The 12,219-nt window shown below is 31.2% G+C and overlaps 2 protein-coding genes across 4 annotated transcripts; both read left to right on the top strand.

Moving 5' to 3' along the window:
* The first annotated feature begins 1,546 nt into the window (after window positions 1-1,546).
* Window positions 1,547-10,055, top strand: LOC111715502 (methyltransferase-like protein 25). The gene is made up of 10 exons (XM_023490836.1): window positions 1,547-1,591; window positions 2,062-2,114; window positions 3,026-3,081; window positions 4,737-4,929; window positions 5,967-6,075; window positions 7,163-7,223; window positions 8,041-8,126; window positions 8,347-8,431; window positions 8,613-8,871; window positions 9,666-10,055. Coding segments are annotated over exons 4-10 (717 nt in total). The 5' UTR covers window positions 1,547-1,591; window positions 2,062-2,114; window positions 3,026-3,081; window positions 4,737-4,814; the 3' UTR covers window positions 9,668-10,055.
* Window positions 10,056-10,423: 368 nt separating this feature from the next.
* On the top strand, window positions 10,424-12,147 carry LOC111715497 (uncharacterized). 3 transcript variants are annotated; one of them, XM_023490829.1, is made up of 5 exons: window positions 10,424-10,469; window positions 10,743-10,898; window positions 11,107-11,165; window positions 11,600-11,729; window positions 12,108-12,147. In XM_023490829.1, exons 2-5 carry the CDS (start codon window positions 10,743-10,745, stop codon window positions 12,144-12,146), a joined length of 384 nt encoding a protein of 127 aa, XP_023346597.1. In that variant the 5' UTR covers window positions 10,424-10,469; the 3' UTR covers window position 12,147. The 3 variants fall into 3 exon arrangements, with proteins under 3 accessions (XP_023346597.1, XP_023346595.1, XP_023346596.1); XM_023490827.1 differs by lacking the exon at window positions 12,108-12,147 and adding an exon at window positions 11,999-12,067; XM_023490828.1 differs by lacking the exon at window positions 12,108-12,147 and adding an exon at window positions 11,999-12,067 and having other exon boundaries at window positions 10,449-10,490.
* Window positions 12,148-12,219: the final 72 nt, after the last annotated feature.

Below are 12,219 nucleotides of genomic sequence, written 5' to 3'. Positions count from 1 at the left end.
TCTGATAATTTCTCTATTGTTCCATATAAGCAAAGAATGCAGAGAAATCACGAACGAAAATAACTATCCAAATAAACAAAAACATGCTTAATTAATTGATTCCTTTTCAGACAACGCTCTTTAGCGGTTAATGGTTATTGTCATCGTTACATGGAGATTGGAGGGTCTCGTGAACGTTTACAGTGTCTTTAATATAATAATTTCTTAAATCTTGCTTCACTATATTGATTCCAAGATCAGAGTTGTCTTTGAAAAGCATCCTCTTTCAGTCTCGGAGGTTAGTCATGGTTATACAAATCACTTAAAATTTTAATGGGGAGTTGGGAGGGGGGTGCACAATTTTATTATGTTTAAGCTTTCATTGTAATTAAAAACAGATTCTAAAGCAGTCCTTGCTATATAGTCTAATGAATTATTCTCCCCCCCAGGTGGGTTGACTTTTGATGATATGGGGGGGAAAACATGAAAAAGGGAAGTTTTTTTTACAATTTGTTGTTACTTTTTTCCTTAAAATTCAATTATTTTCCCCTTTTCAGTTATGGACTTTTACCAATTTAGCAAATAAAACCCTATTTGTACAGTGTACACCCCTGGTATATAGTTTCCTGTATTTATGCAGATGATTATGAATATTTATGTACAGTGTACACCCCTGGTATATAGTTTCCTGTATTTATGCAGATGAGTATGAATCTTTTTGTACAGTGTACACCCCTGGTATATAGTTTCCTGGATTTATGCAGATGATTATGTACAGTGTACACCTCTGGTATATAGTTTCCTGGATTTATGCAGATGATTATGTACAGTGTACACCTCTGGTATATAGTTTCATGGATTTATGCAGATGATTATGTACAGTGTACACCTCTGGTATATAGTTTCCTTGATTTATGAAGATGATTATGTACAGTGTACACCTCTGGTATATAGTTTCCTGGATTTATGCAGATGATTATGTACAGTGTACACCTCTGGTATATAGTTTCCTGGATTTATGCAGATGATTATGTAGTGTACACCTCTGGTATATAGTTTCCTGGATTTATGCAGATGATTATGTACAGTGTACACCTCTGGTATATAGTTTCCTGGATTTATGCAGATATTATGTACAGTGTACACCTCTGGTATATAGTTTCCTGGATTTATGCAGATATTTATGTCATCTTTCCGAAATATAAATAATGCGCCATGTTTGCTTTTTGTAAGGGCTAAAAGGAACAGAAAACTTTGCTTGACCCAGGATTTCGTAGATATTTCTATTTATATGGCGGGAAATTGAGTACAAAGAAACCGCGCGAGTGTACACTAGCACGGAGAGTACAGTGCACAGTGCACACTGTAACCTTAAGTCTCCCGACACTCAATTTTCAGCTATATAAATGAGGGTATCTACCTCTCCGTTGTCCATAGATAGAAAGGTTTATAGGATACCATATGCATCTCTCTATATATGGAAGGTCATTTGTAAATACACGCACAGTCCCTTTAAGTGGATTTGTATCTAGATGAAAAAGGAAGAAAGAAGAGGATTGTCGGAGAAGAAAATTCATGAAATTCAACATTTTTCATCCTTTATCAAAGAACGGTAATAATGTTCTTAAATAGATATTTTTATAGGAACTCATCACTCATGACAATTTTCTAAATCTGTTATCTTTTTAACTAAATGTTTTAACAGAATTCATAGTTTGAACTACGACACTGGTTGCAAAGTAGTTTCAGAATTAGTACTTTTAAAATATTGAAAGAGAGAAAAGATCTTTTTGTCGCAATTTTCCCAACGTTATTTTTAGAAGTTGTTTCAGTTAAAGTTCATCATCTTTCTGTACTGCTACACGGGATGATGGTGGCTTGTGTGTTTGAAACAAACAAGCCACCGTGTAGAAAAAATACCGTGTTCAATTGTTTGTTTGTTTACGGTATTTTCTTCGTACATTTAACAATGTAGATTATAAAGTGTACGCTGTGAAATGTGTATTTGCTTAACAATTTATATTTTGCGTTTCATTTATTAATCTTCAGACATTTTTTCTTTTCTCATATCATTCTTTTAAGGGTTGGTGAGGTTAATAAAGTTTTGGATATCGGCAGTGGACTTGGATATTTAGGTATTTTTTATTTGGATATTAAGGTATTTTTCATTTAGATATTTAGGCATTTATTTAGTATTTTCACTTGGATATTTAGGTATTTTTTATTTAGATATTTTGGCATTTATTTATCATTTGCACTTGGATATTTAAGTATTTTTTATTTAGATATTTAGGCATTTATTTATTATTTTCACTTGGATATTTAGGTATTTTTCATTTAGATATTCAGGCATTTATTCAGTATTTTCACTTGGATATTTAGGTATTTTTTATTTAGATATTTAAGCATTTATTTATTATTTTCACTTGGATATTTAGGTATTTTTCATTTAGATATTAAGGCATTTATTCAGTATTTTCACTTGGATATTTAGGTATTTTTATTTGGATATTTAGGTATTTTCTATTTGGATATTTAGGTATTTTCTATTTGGATATTGTATTTTCTATTTGAATATTTAGATATTTTCTATTTGGATATTGTATTTTCTATTTGAATATTTAGGTATTTTCTATTTGGATATTGTATTTTCTATTTGGATATTTAGGTTGATTCATTTCATAGAATATTATTTCTGAAAAGGATGTTTACGTAATATTAAGAATATCATAAAGAGTGTTTGATTTTCCAATTACCGAGAAACTACAGCTAAAAATAATCTAACGTCAGTGAGAAAAACAAGGATATCTTTTCAAACTTTTCTGTATGAATAAGTGTGGAATTCTGTGAAATTTTAAGATTAAATGTGAATTAAGGACAACTATCAGTTTAAGGGTTTAAAGTTACAGTTGTGAATCTGACATGACACAATTTAAATCACGTTTACAATCTACAGTCCTTTAAATATCTGCCTGTTGATCTCTTAGAAAATTTTATTTGTTCATATGATGTCAAAATGTGTTTGTTTATTATGTTTTTTTTTCAGATGAAAGGTTGTTATCTGAAGGGTTTTCTGTGGTTGGTATTGAGGGAAATCAAAAGGAAGGAAAAATGAAAAAATATTTTTACTAGAAATATTGAGAACACTACGTGCCACTCCGGATCTGTTGGATCCACAGCATTTTGGCTGTTGGATCCGGGATCCGGATCCGGATCCAAGGTGCAAAATATCAGCCCAAACGTGTAAAAAAAAATAATTTGCTCCCAGCACCAAAATCTGAACTGCTAAATTTTGAGAGGTTATGAAAATTTTCTGTATGGCTGGTATAAATATCATAAAAAGAAGAAAAATATTTTGAAAATTCTTCTTTTGTTTAAAAAACCATCAAATTTTAAAGAAATGTTCATGACACCTGGACCCGGATCCGGATTCATTTTTTTCATGGCGGATGCAGAATCCGGATCCGAATTCCCATTAAAATGAAATGGATAATAATCAGCATTGTCTATTTCTAGAAGTCGTACTTTAAACTTTTAAGTAAGCACTGATAAATAAGACATATTCATAATAAAAACACACTTTTAAGAGATTGTTAGTGTAATTTGAAGTGAACCTCTGTGCAAAGATGGCAATGCACCGATTCACACCGATACCTTTAAACGCCTTTTTGATGCAAGTATGAATTAGATATTCATGTTTCTTTTCAAAGGGAATTAATCGAAGACAGGAAAACGACGGTATCTTACGCATTTTTTATCATATGAAAGTTTCAAGGTTACCGACGTAAATTGCGCATTTATATCTTTGCATGGAGGGTTACTTGAAATTACGTTTACAGTCCCTTTCAGAGCTCACGTTTGAAAATGAAACTCACTAATGAGTAACAATTTTTAACGATTAACTATTTGGAATGTTTTGTTAAGAACGTATGTTTAGGACGCTACTATTCCAGAAGAAGGTTTCCATTGTATTTTTATGTATTAATGGCCGTCAATATTTTTTAAACTCACTCACAGACAGATGAAATTTGTTAAGAGTAATTATTAGAAAACATGATAAATAAATAGAGCAAAATGATGAACCATCATTTTAATTAAGATTCTTAATGATAATTTAATTTGATTAATATACTACTTTTATCTATCTTTCTATCTTTCTATATATATATATATATATATATTTCAGTTTTTAACTTCACATTTTTATTAAAAAAAGAATTATACTAAACATAATGTTTCACGTCTATCATGACGATCCTCAGTAGTTACAATTCTTTAAACAACATATATATATATATTTATATACTATCTAATTATCTATCTATCTTTTGATCTATCTGGCATCTCAACCTCGTGGTTTGATAGAATTATAGATAGATGATGGAAAGTAAAAAACCTAATTTAAGGGACTATTGACGATATTTCAATTAACCCACTGTCTTTATGTCTAATTTCCAATGGTGCCCATTAACCCTTAGTGTGAAAAATGACGAAGATATCCATATTTTTCTAGCTGAAAATTGTGCCAGCAGGATTCATGTGATATGTTGAGTCATGAGTGTGCACTTGACATTGGGTTTCCCGGCACTCAATCATTAACTTGAAAAATAACTTCTTGTGATGAGACATAGTCTTAAAGGGTACCGTTGTTGGTCGGACATGTCCCTCCACAGAATGATTCCAAATAATACCAAAAACAATTCATTTGACACTAAACATTTTTTTCTTTTAAATATTACATTTTTCCTCGCGTATAGTATCATGAAAGTGCGATCAAACGGTTTGAAGACCAAGCAGGAAAACGCCAAATAAACAGATGTAAATCCAGGCAAGAAATGAATCCTAACCTTTCTGAAAATCCCCGAGAGAGCTTAAACGAATTCAAACTAAACACTAGGAATATGAAGCACATTCATTTGATGGTGGATTCATCAGAAACTGTTTCAAAAGGTGAGTTGTAAGAAATAATTAGGAAAAATTTAAATAAATGGAAAGAAACAGATTCCATAAACAAAATATTTTTTTTTAAGTGGTCCTTTAAAAATTCAATTCATGTTGATAACGATATTTGAATACGAGTTTAGTAGAAATATTGTAGAAAAATAAAACAATAATAATCTCAGATTTGCCATATCATAACTCTTGCTAAGTTCGTTAATAGAATGAATTTATCATGAATTTATCATAAATTTATCATGTATTGATCATTTATTAATCATGCATTGATCATGTATTCATCATGTATTTTAATGAATTGATCATATATTGGTCAGACGTTGATCATATATTGTAAATGTATTGTAAAAGTATTGTAAATGTATTGTAAATGTATTGTAAATGTATTGTAAATGTATTGTAAATGTATTGTAAATATGTGTTGTAAAAGTATTGTTAATGTATTGATTTTATATTGATTATCTGTTAATAATGTATTATAAATGTATTGATGTATGAATCATATATTGTAAATGTATAGATACTGTATTGATCATGTATTGATCATGTGTTGTTAATATATGTATTGATCATGTGTTGTTAATATATGTATTGATCATGTATGGATCATGTATTGTAAGTGTATTCTTGATGTATTGATTATGTATCGATAATATATCAAAAATTTATAATTTATTGATCGGGTATTGATCACGTATTTATCATTTCACGATTTGAGTTTACTGAATATTAAATTTTTAATCATCCATGTATCATGTATTGATTAATGATGAGTTATGATGTATGGATCATGAATTGATTAGTAATCATGTTTTGATGTATTGATGTATTGATTATGTATTAATGTATGATCATATATTGATCTATATCTAGAGCAGTGTATTGCTAGTATCCCTGTATCCTTGGTGGGTCTACATACTTGTGGAGATCTAACTATATCTATATCTAGAGTTAGAGGAGTGTATTGCTGGTATCCCTGTATCCCTGGTGGGTCTACATGCATGTGGAGATCTAACCATATATATATCTAGAGTTAGAGGAGTGTATTGCTGAAATCCCTGTATCCCTGGTGGGTCTACATGCTTGTGGAGATCTAACTCCTGACCTCATTAAACAGTTCTTAAAGATCAAACATATTAGGTAAAGGAAGGAGTGTCTCAAAGGAATTGTAAGAGTAACTTAAAATGACCCTCCATGCAAAAATGACAATGCCCTTTTTACAACGGTCCCCTTGAAAGGTTTATATAATATAGAATTAGTTACATATCAATTTGTTTGCACCTTCGAACTGTTTTCATTTGCTGGTTCTCCCAAAAACTGTGGAATTGAAGGACGACTGTTTGACCTAAGTTATGATTTTAAATTGTCAAATAAATATTGGACAGTTTATGCAACCCCGATTCTCAAAGTAAATTGATTGAAAGGGACTGTAAGCCTAATTTCAAGTGACCCTCCATGCAAAAAGAGCAATGTCCGATTTGCAATGGTATTGGCCCTTGGAACCATTGACTGTTTATTGAGTAGGAAGATCTCTGCTTAAGTTCCTCTAAAATGCGGCCTGAACGCTGTGAACAGAGTAACCTCAACGCAGCTGATCTCTTACTTACGCAACTCCAAGTATCGACTATTTTACGTTAAAACCGGTTTTCAAAACATTTAAAAGTAAATTTTTATTTTCTGTCACTTGTAGAATTAAAGTAGCGGTTGATATCAGCTTGCATACTAAGGGTCTAGCGGTTAAAAGCGCTTGAGTAGATTAATATAGATATGTCTGACATCCTTCACCAGTCAAAAGTGAACAGGCTATGCTCTTCTTAAGATGGAAGGTCACTTGAAATTTCGCTTACAGTCCTTTTAAGCTAATGGTTAAACAATTTACATGATAATAACAGAAAATATATATTATACTTTACGATTTACAATAAGAAATGAAAATTAAATTTTTTTTACCAAATTGTAAATCTGACATGCCACTCGTGACATGTTGGTCACCTAAAATACCATCTACAGTCCCTTTAATTAGACTAAAATCATATCAAATGTTAAGAAACTTAGTCCTGGTATCCTGCTGTCAATTAATTAGACTAAAATCATATAAAATGTTAAGAAACATAGTCCTGGTATCCTGCTGTTAATTAATCAGACTAAAATCATATAAAATGTTAAGAAACATAGTTCTGGTATCCTGCTGTTAATTAATTAGACTAAAATCATATAAAATGTTAAGAAACCTAGTCCTGGTATCCTGTTGTTATCACAAAATGAAATCAAATTTCCCTCTTTCACAGGTCAAATATTTATAGTATTTAATTATCCAATTAGTAATAGTTATTTAGATTGTCAGTTCGCTTTATTGAATCCAATAAACGTCAAATGGCGTCTAATTTTTTTTTTTTTTACCTCATATACATTAGTTTCATGAAAGTCTTTCAAAATTTTACAAAAATAAGGAAAACCTGCTAAATTTGTTATTATTATCAATGCACAAATAGAAAAACTTTCAAAATAAATATTAATTATCAAAATTGGACTTAGACACGAACTCAGTAAAGATTTGTAAAACGTCTAGTGAACATATTTTTTTTATAATTTCCTTAATAAGAGGTAAAATGCGATGCTTGATAAGCTCTAAACAGTTTTCTTTTCATTTAAGTTCATTTATTTAATATCGTATTTTTTCTTTGCATTTATTAAATAGTGTATTCTGTGTCTTGCATTCACATTAGTAATTAGTGCATTTTTTCTCTATATTTTGCATTTTCGTCTGAAGACGGTGCATTTGGTCTCAATTCATCGTCTGAAATAGTAATTGAAAATTGATTACTACTCGTGCATTGTGCATTAAATTGCGTCATGATAATCTATCAAGCTTGATCTTTTTTACCTTGATTTTCATTGGGACTTTGAAAATTATTTAGTTTTTTTTTAAGTTTTATGGTCTCGGTTCAAGAGATTTATTTTGATATTGGATTTGATCGAATCCAAAATAATGAAATGAGGATTGAAATGCTCTTGTTTTTATTTTAAACCTGGGGTTCATTTTTTGTTTGACTTTGACCTTTACCTTGACATTGAATTCGACCTTGATCTTAACCTTGATTACAGAAGTTGAAAGCCGCAGCTGATGAAACTGGATTTACATTATTCTCCGGTCATCTTCTACGACTTGCAGCTCAGGAGCCTGTATCCAGGTTAAATTCACATTCAGGGGTATATATTTCAAAACATTTGATGAATGGAGTGAAAATGAAAAATGGGACATCAAAAAGCAAGTTTTTTCATTCTTTTCAATACTTTACCCAAAAAAACAATTATACATAATATATGGGAAATATACACCCATGTTTACATTTAACAGCCAAAAAAATATATTTCGAATTATCAATTTAATTTTTTCTTGGATGTCCTTAGATGGCTCCGAATGAGTCCTGGAGAACATGAGATGCATGCTCGGAATGTCGTCTTTCGTTCGATTCTCGAGATTTTTTCAAAACAGGTAAATTAAATTCGGACCCATGAGACATAGTTGAACCGCATAGACTAAGTTGAGCCACTTCTCATCAGCTTGATCCCCCACATAAAAATGTTTCACCGTATTATACGCCTGATTACTGATTAATGATTATTCTAATTGATTTTTCAGAACTTAGATTTTTAGAATTATAAACCTGTTTTAGCGAGGTCTTGAACTGAAGAAGAAAAGGAGGAAAGCGACCAAAGACGATGACGTGAACAGCTTCTACAGTTACCTGAGCAGCCTCGAGGCTGCGTATGAACTGTCCCTGGAGGTCGAGGACAAGGAGATCCTCATGGAGATTTACAACTCTAAACTACATCTGTTTAATCTTGTGGAGAACTTGACAGGGCTTCAGTTCATTCTTCAGAATATTCTGGAAAACCTTGTTATTGCTGATAGAGTTCAATTCTTACAGGAATGCTAGGACGGAAAATGATTCCATTTTTTTAAACATTTTTCGGGATTTTTTATAAAAGAATGTATATTGTTCATATTGAATGGGGCGAGAGGAAAACTTCCCTCACGCTTTTTTCGAGACCCTGGCCTTTATATCTTTGCAACCATTAAGTTTTATTTGATTTGATTTTCAACCATTATTTTAAACTATAATAGGTGTTAGATAAAATGTTAAAAGTTCGCATTTTATTATTAAAAGGTTCACCCGGCCCATCTTCAGGTTGCGAAGATAAAGGTTTTTCTTTCATTTCCAGAATATTCTAGAAAACTTCAAAATGTCTGATACTTCTTTTTTACAGAAGTTACAGGATGAAAGCGTTCTTCTTTTAAAAATCTACTCTCTGACTCTAAAAATATTCTGGGATTTGATCAACAAGTTTTTACTTAAGTTGGGAAACAGGAACAAATCCTTATATCTTTGCAAACTGATGACAATTGAAGTTTCAGATTTCTTAAATTCTTGAAAATTAAAATTCTTTTAGACAAGTTTGAATCAAATATCAGATCAGTCGACCAGAGAGAACTTTGTTGTTAAAAACATTCTCATAAAATTTTTCGGATTTTTTTTTTTAATAGAATTTGAGTCGAAAAGGTATTTTTTGTTAGAAAAATTGAAAAGTTTTTTTCGAGAACATAATCAAAAATAGTGAAAATGCTCTCAAGTTTAAGTCCAAGAGATGTTCTAAAGATTAAACATTCAACGTTTTGATTAAATTTTTCTTCATGATTTTCAATAGTTTTCCGTCTTTTTAGGAAGAGAGCAGTTTAACTCAGGAATTCGAAGTTCGAACCACTGTTTACAGTTTGTTTAATGATCTCATTAGTCCGAGAAATAGAGTTATCTTTGCAGAGAAATTTATTAGATAAACTTTTATACGTTTGCGACAGATTGGAACTTTGTCAATCCATTTAAAAAACAGTAAGTTCATATCTTAATTGTGGCCATATTTATTAAACAAAATCCAGATGGATATTGCAGAAATATGAGTCGGCTTTTATTCAACTAAAATTGCAGATTAAGTACTTCTTGTGGTTTAAAACTCAAATACAAAATTGTGATTAAGTACTTCTTGTGGTTAAAACTCTTATACAAAATTGCTGATTAAGTACTTCTGGTTTAAAACTCAAATAAAAAATTGCGGATTAAGTGCTTCTTGTGGTTTAAAAATCTTTTTTAAAAATGAGGATTAAGTACTTCTTGATGTTTAAAACTCAAATACAAATATCAATTCAACAAGTTTTGTCACTTTGTTTTAAATCTATCATTTTAGAATTATTGAACACAAAAACAGATTTCTTTCTCAGATTAACCCTGTAATATCTGTTAAAACACTTTCAAACAGAATTCTTTCTGTAAAACCGTGTCCTAAAATTAACAGTCCGTTTAACAAAATAAACAGGCTTTAAATACAAAAATGAAAGATTGTATTTAATTCCATTTAGAAGAAAAATTGTCATAAATTTAGTTGAAACAAAATTATCAAAATGATCTTTGTCTAACTCGTTATTTTTTTCAGAAAAAATGGATTGAAAAAACCTTGAAACCGGTTTAAATTTAAAGGGACTGGAGACGTAATTTTAGGTGACCCTAAATTTTAAGAGCAGCATGTCCGATTCACAACAATGCTTCGTCAAACATTTGTCTGAGCCATGATTTATGAGAAATCCTTTAAATTGACATCATAAAATCCGCCAATCACTTAGAGAAAGAACCCACAAATGAAAATATTTACTTTTTATAGGTTAACTAGAATATTTTGATGGTTTTTGCCCAGAAATTGGTGTAAAGTTCATCGTTGTGAATCTTCAAATTATGTCTACAGTCCCTTTAAAGATGATGGAAGGCGGAGAGGTAAGGTTGACCCATCTTCCTGCTGAAATCTTGGTGAATATTCTTCTCTACCTGGATCTTCAATCCATCAATCAACTGGAGAAGGTCTGCTTCCAGCTCCAGGAGCTCATAGCAACATCTCTCCAGATCTGGAAGCAGGGGTGTTTATTTTCTTTGCAAATTATAACCATCTCATTCCCCCCAGGATATGAGGAATGCTTTTTGAGTGCGCTAATTTTGGTGGAAAATCAACAATTTGCAGGGCAAAAAGTTACCAACAATGAAAGAAAACACTTTCTAGTTCAGAACTACGTACCCCCCCCCCCCCAGGTAATCTTTGAAAATAAACCTCCCTGTCTTGAAATAGAAGATTATTCTACTTTGTTCCTCAGATCTGATTTACAACAATGTTCTTAAATTCTCCAGGAAGGAATATTATTTAAATCTTTGTCAGTGTTTAATGTTTATTTACAAAAAAGTAGTTTTAGAGAAGTCCTTTTACGTCGCAGTAACTGTTATAAATATACTACAGTCTAAATACATTTTAATTTACAAAGGTATGAATTTTTCAAAACAAAGGGCTAAGATGTCCTATAAACTTTGATTTGGGGGGAATTATCCCCTATCAACGGATTATTTAATTCCTTTTTTGGTGCCGTAAACAATTTAAACCAGGAATGTGACTCAATTTGGACTGGGCGGCATAAGACAACTAGATTTATATTTTTTAATTTTAGAATGACAAAACGAAACACTTTTTGATTCTTTTTTTTAACTTGTTATTTTTCCGCAAAATGAATAAAACTTCATGGTTAATGTAAAAATCCTCCGAATAATGTTTGAATAAATGCCTCTAACAGATATGAGAAGATTAAGCACAGCTCAAGCAGCCTCCGAACCTTCTACTCCCAGATCCTGAGCCTCCGAGCTAACCTCCTCAATGGAATATTTAACAAACAGACAATTAATTGTTTGGAAGCTAAATTCAAGGTTTGATTTTTTTTTTTTTTTGTTTAAGGCCAAATATTTCATTTTACGTTTTTACAACTCTGCAGTTTTTAGCAGAGTTAAAAAGAAAAAGTAAAAATAATGTTAAATTAGGATTTGTGCCCTACAGTTTTTACCTATCTAAAAATTGTTTTTTTTTTCTGCAAAAGTTAATATGGAGGAGCAGCTGAATGTATAGCATATAAGTCTGACGAATTTTACGTGTTTCAGAATAGACGCGTAGTGGTGAATTTACATTATTCGTATTTCAGGATAGGCGCGTAGTGCTGAATTTACATTATACGTGTTTCAGGATAGGCGCGTAGTGCTTAATTTACGTGTTTCAGAATAGGCGCGTACTGCTGAATATACCTGTTTCAGGATAGGCGCGTACTGCTGAATATACCTGTTTCAGGATAGGCGCGTATAGATAAGATAAGATAAGATAAGATAAGATAAGATAAGATAAGATAAGATAAGATAAGATAAGATA

This window comes from Eurytemora carolleeae, unplaced genomic scaffold (genome assembly GCF_000591075.1).
Source record: "Eurytemora carolleeae unplaced genomic scaffold, Eaff_2.0 scaffold1331, whole genome shotgun sequence".
Classification (NCBI taxonomy): Eukaryota; Metazoa; Arthropoda; class Copepoda; order Calanoida; family Temoridae; genus Eurytemora; species Eurytemora carolleeae.
This window is presented reverse-complemented; position numbering and strand designations above follow the sequence as displayed.

Excerpts from the sequence above, each read along its gene's own strand:
- LOC111715502 (XM_023490836.1), top strand. The coding sequence starts at position 4,815 with ATGAATCCTAACCTTTCTGAAAATCCCCGAGAGAGCTTAAACGAATTC. Across the intron at positions 4,930-5,966 it reads ATCAGAAACTGTTTCAAAAG|AGTTAGAGGAGTGTATTGCT; the intron begins GTGAGTTGTAAG and ends ATATATATCTAG. Across the intron at positions 8,432-8,612 it reads TCGAGATTTTTTCAAAACAG|CGAGGTCTTGAACTGAAGAA; the intron begins GTAAATTAAATT and ends AACCTGTTTTAG.
- LOC111715497 (XM_023490827.1), top strand. The coding sequence starts at position 10,743 with ATGATGGAAGGCGGAGAGGTAAGGTTGACCCATCTTCCTGCTGAAATC. Across the intron at positions 11,166-11,599 it reads AATGTTCTTAAATTCTCCAG|ATATGAGAAGATTAAGCACA; the intron begins GAAGGAATATTA and ends TGCCTCTAACAG. Across the intron at positions 11,730-11,998 it reads GTTTGGAAGCTAAATTCAAG|GATAGGCGCGTAGTGCTGAA; the intron begins GTTTGATTTTTT and ends TTCGTATTTCAG.